The sequence below is a fragment of the Toxotes jaculatrix genome, chromosome 24 (assembly GCF_017976425.1).
Source record: "Toxotes jaculatrix isolate fToxJac2 chromosome 24, fToxJac2.pri, whole genome shotgun sequence".
NCBI classification, from domain to species: domain Eukaryota; kingdom Metazoa; phylum Chordata; class Actinopteri; family Toxotidae; genus Toxotes; species Toxotes jaculatrix.
Window position 1 is genome coordinate 11528916 of NC_054417.1, and position 16791 is coordinate 11545706.

General features: G+C 39.6%; 1 protein-coding gene across 3 annotated transcripts; it reads right to left on the reverse strand.

The window, feature by feature from the left end:
• Positions 1-54: 54 nt before the first annotated feature.
• On the reverse strand, positions 55-15608 carry cd99 (CD99 molecule). 3 transcript variants are annotated; one of them, XM_041032555.1, is made up of 12 exons: positions 15355-15605; positions 12946-12972; positions 11650-11697; positions 10877-10933; positions 10638-10676; positions 10050-10112; positions 9223-9303; positions 8250-8276; positions 7804-7824; positions 4852-4968; positions 4692-4745; positions 55-1412 (listed from the first exon to the last, which is right to left on the reverse strand). In XM_041032555.1, exons 1-12 carry the CDS (start codon positions 15416-15418, stop codon positions 1384-1386), a joined length of 627 nt encoding a protein of 208 aa, XP_040888489.1. In that variant the 5' UTR covers positions 15419-15605; the 3' UTR covers positions 55-1383. The 3 variants fall into 3 exon arrangements, with proteins under 3 accessions (XP_040888489.1, XP_040888491.1, XP_040888490.1); XM_041032557.1 differs by lacking the exons at positions 10050-10112; positions 10638-10676 and having other exon boundaries at positions 15355-15607; XM_041032556.1 differs by lacking the exons at positions 55-1412; positions 4692-4745; positions 4852-4968 and adding an exon at positions 6638-7365 and having other exon boundaries at positions 15355-15608.
• Between the last annotated feature and the right edge of the window lie 1183 nt (positions 15609-16791).

Here is a 16791-nt window from a genome sequence, read left to right on the forward strand (position 1 = left end):
CTTGTTGTTGAAGGCTGCTACCTGTGGATGAAAACACTAGAAAAGTTGGTAAAAAACTGTTTACCAGCACTTTATTGAAAACAATTCAATCTCACTCAAAAAAGTAACATCCATCTAAATCATCAGATGGAATGATAAAGTTTAAGTTTAAAATACACTTCAAACTGAAAACATGATCATCAATGTTAAAAATCAAAGTGCACCGGAGCATTAAGCCAGAAGCAAAAGTCAGTAGGCGCCTATACACAATTTATTATCAAGTATTTACAGCTCAGTTTAACTTTGTTGTTGCATCAGAGCAACAACATCAACCGACGCAATAGTTCTGATTTTATGATTCAAGCACAGAGAGAATTAACACTGAGCAATAAATGAGACACAACTGAGTCCAATGGAGTAAAATTCTGAATTCAACTAACTTACTCTTCTCCTGGTTGGGTTTTGTTTCTCCACAAACTTTGCTTGTTGGATGGTTGCTGACTTTGGTGAGAAGATTGGACTGGGAAACCAAAACAATAAGCTAAAAGAGGCTCATATTCTGCGGGCTACAAGACATTCAGGACTCAAACTGCGGACAAAAAAATAAACTGTGCATTGCAAAGCAAAAAGCTGATACTTCCACTTGGTGTTACATTTAATACATACAAAAATCCTAAGCAATGTAACTTATGACATATCACTAACCTGTGTACAGTTATTGAGTGTTTACATGTTCCTTAACCATCTTCTCACACCACAAGTCAGGATTTTATATTGAAAAGCTTCTTCAACAGAACTCAGCATTTCCTGAATGTATTTCACATTAAAAGCCTTCCAGCAGCAGCAGCTAAAATGGCAAGTTCCTGTTCCTGCTCCTGGGAGGCTTTAATTTTGAAAGGTCTGAAGGAAGCACTGAGTTGCTTTGATGGCAATTTGACAACAATAAGGAAGCGATGACTTTCTTGATGTTTAGGAATTTGTGGAATATGATTTTAGGCAGACTGTGCATTAAAGGGTAAGGAAAAGGAAACAAATGTTACAATTAAATCTTTCAAATTAAGTTCTTTGGGGCTCTGAGCAGCACTTCCGCTGATAAAACTATCACGGCTATATACCACCAAATGACATGTTTATTTCTTCTTTTTGGAATTCAGGTGGATAAACCCTTTAAGATTTAAGGTGCAAAAAACCCCATTCCACATCCACTCTGAACCAAACGGAAGCAAATACAATTAAAGGCTTGTTGGATCCGTCTTAGATGCCACTTGGGTGGTGTCTGTATTGTAGGTTGAACTACTCAGGCTGCAGAAAGACCAAGAGAAAATCCTCCTTTTCTGGAGCAGAGGTGACCAAAAGTTGAAGAAAGTCCTGTGTTGTCATACAGACCTCCCGTCTGGTGAGAATCTAGTTGGTCCTGAGCAGGTTGCTGAGAACTGAAAGTTAAAAAAACAGAACCATGAATGCACAGTAACAGTCTGAGTGGATTATAGAGCAATTACTGCACTGTGTGCTGTTCACCACTAGATGTCAGGCTAAACACAGGTTTTGTTACTTTGCAACTCCAGCTTCTTTAATGCCAGAGGCAGGGGCTCCGCCAGGGGGGGAAAGGTTAGGACGATTCTAAGGGCCCAGCACTGACAGGGGCCCTGGGCTGAGGGGCTAATAATATTATCTTAATAATTTTTCCCTGTTTAAGCTTTTCAAATAAAATATTACATTTCGTCTGTCAGAATAAGCACATTGAACATGGTTTTCGTTTTCTATAACATTTTCCTTGAATTCTTTATCATGTCATTTACCCCCCTCTCTTATTAAAGAATGGTACAGTCTGACTCGAGCAGAGCGGGACTGTCAAATGCGTATGCTGGACTCAGAGAGTGATCAGCTGTTCTGAGCGTTAGCGCTGCTGCAGGATTATATGAAGTATGAAGTCATGTTACCAGAAAAGAAAGGAGAGGCAGGAGAAGGCTGAGAGGGAGAAAAAGGGCAGACAGCTGCTGACACAGTTTTTCCCAAAGAAAGGTAGGCTATTAGCAGGTATTAGTCGTCACTCATCTTGGTGTTTACAATATGCTATAGAATGATAGACCTACATTTTTCGTATTAAAGTGGTTGGATTAGCCCATCAAGAGAACAGTTTACAGTGCCATTTTATTTAAATTCTCTACCTTTATTGCCACGGTAGATAAGATGAATGTACAAAAGTGGATAAATATGTGTGATAAACTAGGCTGCTAGGCTAATATACAAGATAAATCATTACATTATGCTGGTGCTACTGCTAACTAGTTTCATAACTAATGAAGTGCCCTCAACATGCACAGATTCAGCCTCAGAGGGACACCTGCCCTCACCCTCAAGCGCAGTTGAAGGAGAGGAAGGTGAGCAATACAATCCATAGATAAAGGCTTTAGGATTTTTTTTAATTACACAGGGAGCAGCTACCAAGCTAGTGAGCATATAAAAGTGTTGGTGATAATAGGCAACAGTCAGAATTAGTCTGAAAAGACTGTTACTATAAAATGGAGAATCCACGGTCACTTTCAAATTAATTTTAGGTGTTTATTTTCTTTCATGAGCAACAATTATTAGGCTACTTACAGTATGGAGTTCATTTAAATGCAATGTTAATTTGGCAGGCATCACTCTATCAGAGTGAATTTATAACAGACTGTATTTTGCAAATTATGGATACTTTAGAGCCAGGTCCCTCTTCAGGCCAGGAGACCAGATGTGCTCCAATAGAGGAAGAGAGCAGGGCGAGCTCAAGCAGCACAGGTTAAGGGACAGTGATGTTGCTTCTGTGTGTCACCCACTCATCAGCAAGTACACAAAGGACCTCACTCCTCAGTTTGAGAGTGAAATCAGACATCTCAACACAGTATTTTCTGCCACTTTCCCCTCTGGTTGCACCAGTCTTGAGCTTCTCAATTCAATTTACAAAATGCAACTCCAGAGCATTTTTGGAGAAGTCTGTATTGCCATTAGGATTTTTTGCACTCTCCCAGTCACAGTTGCTGGTGGCGAAAGAGCATTTAGTAAACTGAAACTTATCAAGAGCTACCTCAGGTCAACAATGGTACAGGAGAGGTTGAACAGTCTGGCAATCCTCTCAATTGAAAGTGACCTGGCTCTCTCTCTCGATTTCAAAGATTTAATTCATGACTTTGCTACAAAGAAGCCTCGGCGTCTAGACTTGGGCATCTAAATGAAGAGACAAAAGTGTTGAGTTGAGAGAAACAATAGCAATATGATCATGAAAACTAGTCTGTATCATAACTGATATTTGTAGTTGTTAATAATAGTTCGTGTGAAAGAAAGCACCCTTTTCATACGTACCTTTAATATATCAGTAGTGTAAATTTTCATGTTCATGTTTGGAATTTTTTGAGATTGTTTTGTAGGTATCGACCTTGAATGTCTGAACATTTACTGTGCTTTTTAATAAATGAGTGTTGCACAAAAGAAAGCAAAAACACTCAGTGGATTTCTTGCAGTTCATAGCCTATAGCCTAGTTATTTATTAAGGGATACATTTCATCATATATGCTACAATAAGTCCAGAAATGTAGGAAACAGAGAAAATAATTTTTAGGTTTTTGTGTATCTGTTGTAAATCCATACTGATACAGTGATGCATGCAAGTTGTTTCAACATGTGAACATTTAGAATGGACTCCATACAAAATAACTTTACAATACGTAGTTGCAATATCTTAAAGTCTAATTCTGACAATGGTGCATTTAAAATAATGCCATTTAATGATGTTACCACGATCACCTAAACAGATTTTCGCAAAAAAGGAGGGCCCAAAATTCTAATCTTTCATGGGGCCCAAGATTTCTGGCGGTGCCCCTGGCCAGAGGCCTGTACTACAAAGCAAGTTCAATATATCCAGGATTTCTTTCGGTTGTCTGGTTTCACTGAGCCTAAAGTTGGCCATCCTGGATCACCTTTGTTCAATTAAAATGAAGCTATAATATTTATTATGTAGTTATTTAGTGTAGTTATTAAACTGTTTGTAAACAAACAGAGGGAGACACACGGAGCTGAGACACACGGAAAACCTCCAACAGAAAAAGCATTTATTTTTAAAAATATCTGATGCTCTTCATTATTTATTACTTCATTGTAAATTCTTTTGTCCCTGTCATGATCCTGTAGGAATCAGCTTTTTCAGTCAGTGGTCTGACTTTTCAGTAGTCAGGGCTGTTGACAGGTTTTGATCTGAGTAGGTCAGCCATGCAGCAGAAGCTACTATGGTGATGCAACCCGGTAAGAAGTGAACCACCATTGTAAACCTGAAAACCCAGGTTTAAACCAGAGGTTATCTGGCTAACCCCAAATTCTGCTTTGTAGTACAGGCCTCAGATTTAAGCCGGCTCTTGTTATGAACATGTTAAGTGATATGAAATGTCTTTAATAATCAGCTCATAGATTCTCTGTTATAACACACCATATGCTGAAGTGATATTTGACCTCCTGCGTATATGTAGATGATACTGATGTCTACGTTCTTGTAAAGTAACAGATGCGTTTAGTTGTGTACTTCTACTTCACTGCATTTCAGACAGAAATGTTTTTTAATTTTTTGATGTAGTACACACTCCATATATGATTGGGCTCAAATATGATACAGTGTATAACGGAGCAAAAATCCGCTACAACATGCTCATGTATAAAAACTGCAGCAGAAAAGCAAAGAAACGTACCTTGAGGATCAGAGTGAGTACCGCCTTGGCCTTTACCGCTCTCTGGATCTGCACCTGAACAAAGACTTTGTTTTACTTGTGACTCTATACATTGTCTACATATTGCCAGTGGAAGAAGTACAATTTAAAGTTTTGATGGGATAAAGAAAAACATACTTACCTCCCTGCAGTTTGAAGCAGAGCTTTTTCTTCTGGTAAGCAAAGTAACTGGACGCTGCTCCCAGCAGAGCCACTCCGATGGCGCTGGCAATTCCTGCGATCGGCCCAGATCCAGCTGCTGCAGGACAAAGCACACACACACACTCACACCCGACTGGAAACTCACATTTGGTGTATGTTTACAGCTCACCTAGTAGTCTTCCCTGGGACTGATTTAGATCTTTGTAGTTCTTTACTATGTTTTTCTGATATAAGTTACTCCTCATTTCCTCACTCAAGAACTTTTTCACTCCTAAAGGTGATATTCAGAAAATTTTAAGCCTTATTCTTTGATAAACAGTTGTATTGTGGATAGTACTGTGTATAGTTGCAGTCAACAACTTTTAATACCAGCCTGAATCTACTTGAAGAGGGAGAACACAGTCAGTGGGTGTAAGTGACATGGTGAATGAGACACATGAAAGGGTGGATTAAAAACAGAAAAACACACCCAAGCTCCAGGGCAGGGTGGAGCACAGAGGCTGCACACACACAAACCAATAGGAGTGAGTGAAACACACAACACTGCGCATGGATCACGAGGCTCGCTGTTCTGTTGACTGGCACGATTTTCAAACCACAGTGACTCATGGATGAAGAGGTGTGTCTTCTCTTCTTTAGATGCATCATTGTGTACTAAAGCAGGGCGTCGCCATGACATGACAATAAGAAATTAAAATGCCAAGCGGGAGCAGGAATACGCTGAGCGCACACACACACAGGAAGCCGAAATTGCTGGAAAAATGTTTCTGGGCAAGCCTGGATTCTACTACTGGGGGAGGGGAGGTTAAACCTATTCTGCCCCAGGTTTGATCCTAATGGCGCCACAACTATACATGCTATATACTATATAATAATAATAAACATAATTAATTCTATATTAATTAATATGGGAGATGAATTATTTTGTTTTACAATGCATTATAACACTTATATCACTTTATAACAATACTTCTAATATCCTTGTTGTATCATATGTTCTTGCATTTTATAACACATTATAATATATGATGTATTCTCCATTTCTATTCTATATACTGCACGGTATACTTTAGTACTGTATGGCTTATATTCATGGATTTTTTCCCTCCTGTGGTTTTTAATCATAGTTAATTGGAATGAACATGAGCTTTGGAACTGCAGTTCCCATCATGCAGGGGACAGATAATGCAAACAGGAAGCAAGGTGTGCTTAATCCTGTGTTTCTTTACATTTTGGTGAACATGCATCAGAAGGGTAACCACGGAAACAAAGATCCAAATGCATACCGATCTACAGGTTTGTTTTATTCATGATGAAGTACACATCTCGTTAAGAATGTGTGCAGACTGGTGCTGACTGTTGAAGATCCACTGGACAGTGCACACACAGGCAGACACCATTCATGTCCAGACATGATGTGATGACAGCATGACGGCAGCTCGCAGATTAAGTGTAAACTCCTTAAAAACTCCTACACAGGACGTTTAACCGAACAGATCTGCATTTCCTGTCATATGAGCTTATTTATGACCTGCCAAAATCTGCAAATCCGGTACGGCTTTTGCTTCCTGTTTGACCACACCTTCAAAACACCTGGCTGTGTTTATTTTACGCCCAAATTTTTTTCTCATTCGGCGCTCCATAATCTGAGCTATTCTACTCAAGAATTCTATGAAAACACTGATAGTATAATGCCGTCATTATACCGTTTTGTGGCAAACAAAAATTCACAGGAAAACAAGAACCCACCACCAATCAAAACAACCGACATGTATGATTTATATTTTCTGAAAAGTACCGTATCCATGGGAGTTCACACTCCCATTTCAATGTTGTATAACAATGACATATGAATGAGTCACAATACCACATGAAGAGGAGGAAGGTATGTACACACCCAGATTCAGGGTATCTGGTAAGTCCAGAATCACAGGATAAAGCTAACATTTACATTATTTCTAGCAGGGCTGCTAGCATGGGTGCTGTCAGGGTGGCTTAGCGGTGCGCAGACCTACAGCTATGAGTGTCAATAACACCGAGTAAGCCAGGGTTCAAAGGTCAAAGCAAGTGTTACATTCTCCTGTTTCTGTGTAAACTTGTTAGCTGTTTTATGAGAATGAACTAGCTATTGTTAGCTCGCAACCACTTTACAGTTGCGAGCATGGCGAGCATGGTCCTGAAAGACTGTGGTTACAGGACAGAGAAAAAAAAGATACTATCCCAGTGATCACAATCTCCACTTCATCCAATTCCTGTCTTTTCAAACACCCTGCTAAATATTTTTTTTCCCCAACAGCAAACCACTAACCAAGCGCAACCTCAGACCCGAGAGCCGATCAGAGCATAAATGGGCTGTTGGCTCATGGCACAGCTTGCAGCAGATCCATGGCCCTCTCTAACAGAGGCCTTAAGATTTGCTTTAAGTTGGACATCCACATATGGAATTCCTCTGGCATGTTAGCATTTAGCATCTTCAGGATTTGGCCCCACGGATCTGCAACAACACACAATCGTAGCAGGGTTTTAGCCGCAGAAACCAGACCAGGGGCACCGGTATGACATTCAAGCCAATTATCCAATAAATCCTCAAAGACGCCAGATTAAAACGAAATCCAACTGATCAAATACCCAAAGTCTTTAACGATCCAAAGAAAGTCTGACAAATATGAAGTACTCTGAATGCCGCAAGCATAACACCAAATCAGTGCGTGACAGTGGCACGTAAAATAAAACTTCAACAGAAGTAAAACAGAAGCAGTGAACACAGCTTCCTCTGAGACACAAAACAGGAAATTCCCTTCAAGACCTTTAAAGCATATCAGTTCTACAGGCAGGCAAAATGATGCCCGAAATAACTGGAACCAACAGACATGCACACAAAAACAGGAAGTGCATCCTCATTAGCGCAGAATAAGATCAGAGATAGATTTACCTTGAGGCTGATCAGCGCCACCTGTGAGGAAGACAAAGTGCAAGTCAGTCAACCGAGTTTATGACCATCAGACTATAAAAGAGACCACTAATACAGGATCCAAATGATTTTAAGTCTGGAGACCAGCACATACACATCCAGCAATTTAGCATTGCACTTTTGGGGCAACTCAGAAGACAAGGTTTCAAAAAATATAATAAATGATAAACTGACTTTTGGTCCATAAAGTGGGTCGAGATTAAAAAAAAAAAATAATAATTCCCATAGCACTTTTTTGTACTTTCAGACCCTCCTTACCCTCAGGTATAATGTTTCCCATGTTCACCATCTTACATCAGCTTGTTAGGCTGAGGTTGATGGGAATGCTACTTTTAGAGGTATAACATTGGACAATGATGGCCTTGGAATCCTAGACAGGACCAGTAAATATAAGACTAAAAACCTACCTTGAGGATCGGGGTCCACTGCACGGCCTGAATTTAAAAGAACAAGGAGAACAATGGATCAATATTACTGCCTCATCACTGTGCTTCCTCTTTCTCTAGTTGGTTGTGAGGAAAATTCCAGCTGAGGAGTTAATAACAGGTTACTGTAGCTGCTGCTTAATGTGCAGGATCATGCAGAATCACATGTGAAAACTGAGCATGTGGTTCTAATTACGCTGCGAAGCCTGGGGTTTTTATTCCCTTTTTTCTTTCTGTAGCAGAAGAACAACTAATTCGTTCCATGCTCTGACTAAACAACTGCAAAGAAACGCTCTAAAAAAACAACAGGCGCGTCTATGCCTTTGTGTCACGATTCCTTTAAAAGCACAAGGGCTGTTTTTAATGCTCCTATGAGAGATATAGTTTTGGACAAACAAACCCTCTGCATGGCAGATAAACCGAGTGAACAAATAAAAACTGTGTGAACGTACACGCTGAGCACACAGAAACTTTGCAGGCTTCCAGATTTATATTTTCCTCTAAAAAAAAACCTGAACACTGCAAAACACTTCTGAAGATATGTAGCACACACCTGTCAAAAACTGCATTCGGTCGTCTAAAAGCAAAGCCACATGCCAGGAAAACACAAACCATACTGGTGTGCCTTAACTATTTTCATTTCCCTTCAGGCAACAAATCAAAAAATGGCAAGTGACATACTTGACCCCCTACATAAATAGCCAGTTTGAATTTGTCAGCGTTACCATGGCGTTAAATAAACAAATAAATGTTGTGCCATTCTCTTTAAACCTCCTCGGGCTGAGTCAGTGACAGTGAAGGACAACAAAACACAACAATGGAAAGAAAGCACGGTGAGTCATACTGGGGAGAACCCAAGGCTACACCCAGAAATATGACACTTCAGATTGGATATGCACATCAGTTGGACAGCTGTGAAGGTAATGAGAAATGTTTATAGCCGCAGATGTCTCACCTCCTCCCGAGCGGCCTCCATCGGGCTTGTAATCCCCGTCACGAACGTCAAACAAGTCGGAGTCAGAGAATGTTCCCGAATCTGAGAAATTAACAACACAATAAATAAAAAGCAATCATGCTACTCACATACACTGTACTTTATTATTTTTCTACTCAGTGTGGTGGATGAATCCACATTTGGTGCTCTAGTTTGCATTTGGGGCAGCAGGATGGTGTGTGTGTGCGTGGGATTGAGCCAAAACAAACTAGTGTGTGTGTTCATAGTGATGAAAGAACATTATAGAGAGAAGTAGGAATTATTGCCGATAAGCACACTACAAATTAAGTCAAAAAGTGAGGACACATGCACGCTACACGCCGTTAATGGATTACACTGCTGTTATTTTATACTTTTCTTATTGTCATTTAACACTATAACTTAGTCCATATGGCTACACTGACTGCCTTGTCTGTGACTCAGGAGGGAACAGCAGGAAACTGTGCAATTGTTGGGCGCTATTTTCAGCGGCGGATGAATCCACATTTGGTGCTCTTGTGAGTATTTTAATGCTGCGGGACAGTGTGTATGGGACTGAGTTAAAATAAAAACTGCAGTGTGTGTTCACAGTGGTGAAGGGACATGTCACCCAGTGCAACAGTGCTGCTCATGAATCTATTTGTAATAGGGTTTTGGAAATAATGGAGCTCTATGGCTCAGGTTTTGATACACAGTACATTCACTGTTGGTTTGGCTCTGCATATGGGATTTACTGACATCTTTTAACATCCATGTAAAATAAAAAGTCAATAGAAACAAGAAATGAGTTGAAACTTTTGTCGACTCACCTCCTCCGCTAGTCTTTGGTGGCTTTGGCTTGTCAGCAGGTTTGTCAGGTTTGGGGTTGGTGTCTGTGGGTACAGAGACATTATCACCAATGTTACCTGAATCATTTTCGAGGGGTGAAAAGCTAGATGAGCCAGAAATGACCAAAGACAGCAGTCTGAGAATATACTGGGCTTAATTTTCACATTTATTTGACATGACAGTCTGTCTCCATGATAAATAATTAAATATAACACACATATCCATTTATATTTTACACTGTGTGAGCCTACACTCTGTTATAGTAACATTTACAGTTCTGACCTTCGAAATAACTCCCAGTTATTACTGTGAGTTAGCTAGCCAGATATGATTTGCAGCTAATATTAGAGCACAAGAGAAAAAAAAGAAGAGCATCAAACTGACTAGCTTACCTTATCTTTTTTCATGATGCTTTTTGAAGCTTGTTCTTTTTTAAACTGTAAAATTCTATTTTTCTTTCGAGAAAAGGGATTGTAACTTTGTTTTAAGGAATTCTATATAAATAAAGTTTCTCAAGATTGTGTCTGTTAAACAAGAGAGACTTTAAACCATCAGCTTCAGTCTATTACCTGTATCCAGGGCATCCCCCAAATCAAATCCAAAGTCACCTAAAATATAGAACCACACAAACTTTAGAACAAATTAAGTTATCTTCCTGAAAATGACCTCTTTGAAACTCAGCACATAAAAGCAAAACTATCTATGTACTTTTTCAATGGGGGTACAAAAATATCTGCAATAATATAATCACCACCCTTCTCCTTTTTCAACATCCATGTAAAATGAAAAGAAACTTTTGTCGACTCACCTCCTCCGCTAGTCTTTGGTGGCGTGTCAGCAGGTTTGTCAGGTTTGGGTTTGGTGTCTGTGGGTACAGAGACATTATCACCAATGTTAACTAAATCATTTTCAAGGGATGAGGAACCAAAAGAAAATGATTAATTTTCACATTTATTTGACTTGACAATCAGTCTCCATCCACTTCTGAAGTTTTCTGTATCATTTACAGATATGCTGCTTTTTTTTTACACAACATGAAGTAAAGGAGAATGAAATGTTCTCACCTACAAATTAATTCCTGGCTACTACTGTAGGGAGTGAGCTAGCTAGCCAGATTTGCAAACATTTGCAGCTAATATTAGAGCACAAGAAAAAAGAAGGGCATCAATCTGACTAGCTTAAATTATCTTTTTTTTTCATGATGCTTTTCGATGCTTGTTGTTCTTTTTTAACCTAGCTAAATACATTTTTGTTTTTCATAAAGGGCTTTGCAACTTTGTTTTAAGGGTTAGGGTTAGTATAAAGTTAATGTAAATAAAGTTTACTTCAGTCTATCACCTGTATCCAGGGCATCCCCCAGATTAAATCCAAAGTCACCTTAAATACACAACTCAACTACTACACAACTTTAACACAAATGAACTTATCTTCCTGAACATGACATCTCTGAACCCCAGCACATAAAAGCAAAACCATCTATGTCCTTTTTCATTATATTCTAATGTGAACAGTGAACTCTTCAGGCGCTGTAACTACTATCAGCTGACACTTTCTGGTGTGTGTGTGTGTGTGTGCACAAACCATCAGTTTTAGGCTTCTCTGTGACTTTTGGTTTCTCCTTTGGAAGATCTAGATGGAACAAAAGGAAAAAGGAAATGAACTGTGGTATTAACCGACGACAGGCCACCATTTCCAACCACCACCACACTGCCTTTAAATGCCAGTGCATCTGTTAAAACTTCCCCTTAAGTAGTTTGACAAAAAAAGAGCTTGAGACTTAACATTTCTTTACTTTTCTAGCTTTCATCCACATCCCACAATCTTCTTCATCTCACAGTGGTGAGATGTACCTAATATACTGGCAACTGAGTGTACACTAAGTGGATTCGTTACTTAACAAACACCATTAGTTCACTCTATAGTGTGTAATGAATAGATGTCATGACAGAAGCAGGTCTATATTATGGCAATTTTAAGATAATAATAATATACAGCTTTATTAGTCCCACAATGGGGAAACTGCATCTGCATCTCATTCACCATCATTGATGATAGCTTTGCTACCATCCTCCTCTCTCCCACCACCTGCACTGGGTCAAGGGGGCAACCCAGGACTGAGCTGGCCTTCCTGTCAGCAGTAGAGCTGTTGCTGCTGCTCCCGCAGACACCATAAAAAGTGGCTGATGCTACTACAGAGTCAAAGAAGGACTTAAGGAGTGCCCCCTGCACTCCAAAGGACCTGAGTCTCCTGAGAAGGTAAATCCTTCTTGTACAGAGCGTTTGTGTTATCAGTCCAGTCCAGTTTATTGTTCAGGTGAACACCTAGGTACTTGTAAGGTGTTGGGGGGGGTCCCATCTATCAAATGAAAACAAATGTTTTTAGCCATTGGACACTGGCATTGTGAGAATTTCCCTGAACCCAAAGTACATGAATTCATTCATTCATTTTCTACCGCTTAATCCATCAGGGTCGCGGGGGAGCTGGAGCCTATCCCAGCTGACTATGGGCGAGAGGCGGGTTATACCCTGGACTGCTGACACACACACAAAGACAGACAACCACTCACTCACACCTACGGGCAAGCCAATTAACTTATCCCATTTTGGGATTGTGGGAGCTGGAGTACGGAGAGAACCCATGCAGGTATTGGGAGAACATGCAAACTCCACGCAGAAGAGCCCAGATCGATTTGAACCTGGAACCCTCTTGCTGTGAGGCGACAGTGCTAACCACTGCACCACCGTGCCGCCCAAAAAAAACTACTACTTTCTACTACTACTACTACTACTACTACTAATACTAATACTACTGTCTTTAAAAGAACATGGTGCCAACTTTGATTGGAAAATGTCCCAACTACAGAGAGAGTCACTCACCGTCAAGGGCATCAGACAGGTCAAATCCTGTATGAAAAAGACACAAGGGACAGCACCACAATCAGCTCTGGACATAGAAAGACTGATCGCTGAAATTTAGCTTATTTCTTAAATAAGTCAAAGAGACAGATCAGTTTCAACTCTTAACTAACAGTGTTTATCTGCTTCCACTACCCATGACTCTGCAGCCATCTTTTCCTTCATAGTGGAAAGACATGTGTTCAGTGTTTGGGTGTTGCAGGGAGGCAGACAGAGTGTTTGCAGCGTTGCTATGGCAGCGCCGATTCATACAGCAAGCAGCTTTGAAGCATGAGTCACTGCTGAAACTTGTGGGTTGTTTCACATGCCAACACTGTTTCCTTTGTCAAATGAGTCCTTTTTAAGTTTGTGCACCTCTGCTTGGACAATTTGAAGATTTCAATTTGGGTTTTAGGGAAGCTCAAAAACATTTTCTAGTATTTGTTTTAACCTTAAATTAAACACAAAAACTGATCAGTTAATTGAGAAAAGAATCAATGCTGGGAATAATCATTTATACACCGTAAAATGTGTAAAAACAATATTGAAAAGACCTTGATTAACCATATATTTTCCAGTCATGTATCAATTACAGGTTGTTTCTGGTGCTAGAAAATATTCCAAAGCAGTTAAAAAATAAAATATTGACCTTATCTAAGTAAGTGAGGACAGTTTGGTTATGTAATTTGTGTTGTTTCCAAAGTATCTGGGGGTTGGATCAACCTGCAGGGGAGTACATCTAAAGTAAATCCTATTAAAAATGATGTATGAACATGTTTCTAGTTTTTTTTCTTGTTTTAATCTTGGGGGGTTACATTAAGGGACCTCAGCAGTTCTGTCCCCATACTGACGGGCCTTGTATGATTTAATGAACCACATAACCTAAGGGTCAAATAAGGGTCCATGTACCTACTTTGTAGGTACATCTGTGCATATAAAATGTATTAAATCTCATCACTGATTCAGGTCTTTCTTCAGCAGGCCTCAGCTGAAAACCATGACTAAGTTCACATGGTTCACTTAAATATTTTTCCCTTTTATTGCTTTTATAAATGGAATCATGGTCAGTATAATTATTTTTTTACAAGAATTTGCCAAAATAAAACTATTAAAAATATATCATGGAAAATAAGTGATTGCATAAATATTCACCTCCTTTAAGTCAGTATTTAGTAGATGCATTTGTAGGTGTGGATAGGTCTCAGTCACACTGTAATTTTACTCCATTCTTCTTTGTAAAACTTCTCAAGGATCAGGGCGTGAACAGCCAATTTGAAGTCCAGCCACAAATTCTCTATTGGATTGAAGTCTGGGTTTTCATTCAGCCACTCCAGACCATTCACCTTGTCTTTAAACCATGTCTGTGTCCAGCCATTGTCCTCCAGGATTTCCTTATACTTTGCAGCATTCATTTTACCCTCTACCTTTACGAACCCTCCGGGGCCTGGCTGCCGAGAAGCATCCCCACAGCACAACACCGCCACCACCATGCTTCACGGTGGGCATGGCATGCTTATGCTCATATGCAGCTCCATTTTGGTCTCATCAGACCAAAGAACCTTCTTCCAGTTGACCCTGAAGTCTCCCACATGACATGAGGCGAACTCTTGTCGATATTTAACGTGAGCTTTCTTCATCTGTGGCTTCCTCTTTGCTGCTTTCCCATAAAGCTTTGGCTGGTGAAGAACCCAGGCAATGATTGTTGTATGTAGAGTCTCTACCATCTCAGCTGCTGAAGCTTTTAACTCCTTCAGAGTAGTCATAGGTGTCTTCCACACACTACAGTCACTACTACCACCAATTCGCTGGACCTTTGTTGAATTATTCACTTTAAAGGGGGTTAATATTTATGCACTTACTTATTTTAAGTTATATATTTTAAATTAATTGACATTACTTTGTAGAAATCTGTTTTCACTTTTAAATTATATATGTTGGGTTGGGTTTGTTTGTTTGTTTATTTTTTTGTAAAATCTTCTGGAAAAAAAAGACAAATTATAATAACTATGATTCCATTTAGGCACTGTACATACAGTGTAACATCATTATCCATAAGCCCACACAAAGCTGCTGCTCTGAGGTGGATGCTTTGGGCAGTGAAGTGGACAGTGTCCACATGAACATGGAAAATTGGACAGGATTCACCACCATGAGCTAACCACTGCACAATAGCCATAGCTAGTCTTACTGTTACTTGAATAGTGTTTTTGGTTAGATAATGGCCCCTCTAGCTGTCTGCATAACATCCATTACTTTTAGTCTTTAATTAGCCATTAGCTTTCCGTCGGTCTCCTTAAAAGGCAAGCGCACAAAAATACATAACCATAACCGTAATATAATTATTACACAACCTGTATTTTCTGATAATTACAATTCCAATAATTCGCTTACCGTCTTGTGTCAATGTTCCAATGACGAGAAGAAGAAGTAAAGCAAGCCTCAAACAAAACTCCATGTTGACTGTAACTTTTCTTCCTTCGCTGCTACGTAACTTTTTTTTAGCTAGTTTTAAAGCTAGTTTTCACGCGTGAATCCGTTTTAAGCTTCGCATTCATGTGTCTCTGTTTAGCTAGTAGATATTTGCGGACACAGCTTTCTTGTCCAGACTGGTGTCTTCTTACACTTTATGACTCAGGGCAGGACAGACTGGGTGTGGCAGCCTTTCGTAAAGGCGTTACATGTTTTAATAAAACATTTTTAAACGAACCCTTGAGCGTATTATTTTAGCAGTGATGTGCAGCGATACATAAGATGTAGCCAGTAAGTCCACTAATTTGCCAACTTAATTTTAACTTTTTTAAAATGTAGTTGTTTGGTTATCGCTCCCATTTCAAGCAACGCCGAACTGCGTTTACAAATGATACAATTTAAAATGTTCTCGCTTGTAAGCAAAACTACAGACGTTATGAAACTTACTTCAAGCGGGTATACGTGATAACTATTTTCATTATTCATTTCGGTATAGATGTTAGGCACATTGAAGCACAATCTTTGATAAAAAAAAATAATAATAATAACAATAACAACAACACTTTATATAACTCAAAACGATTGCGGCGAGGAGCGAAGTTTTCTTAATTAAAATAAAGCACTGTGTGATGGGACTGGTTGGATCTGGTGTAGCCGCATTCACCAGAAGACCCTCGTTATTACTATGGTTTTGTAAAATATGCCCTGGCGTCCTAGAATCTGATTGCTGGGAGGCAAGGCATTCTTACATGGTACTAATTTGAATGGAATTTGGCGCATGATTTATACATTAACTTCCCAGCTATATTTGGGGGAGAAAAAGAAAAAATGGAAGAGAAATTGGGATCAAACAAATGAAATTATAAAGCGTAATTTGTATAAAACTGAGAATGACGTTTTCGTGTAACATCTACTTTGGTACCAGGATGTGGGTTTCAAACCAGTGTCTTATAAAACTTGTGCGCCACCCAGAGTGGAGCTGATTTCAGTCTGACTCACGGTCTGAGGTATGGGCGATTCATTCCAGCTATTCCCCATAAGTTATTGTTGTTATTCAGTGTTGATGATGACGATGATGATAATGATAATGAGAAAGACATGCAGAAGCTCAGTCCCTGTCAAACACACTGTCTTCATTAATCCTCATTTGTCCAACAGGTGTCCTCAGTATCCTCTTCTGTCCCCCTGCTGCCTGCTTCTCTGCTCAGAGGCTCCTCTTCACCACTAAGTATAGTGATAAGAATTTGCCTGGTTCACAGTAACTGACTGACATGCTCGACTTAAAAACATCTGGATCAACACCTGCACTGAGACCTGTCTTTACTGTCCATTTATCTAATGAGAAACAGTCAAAACAGA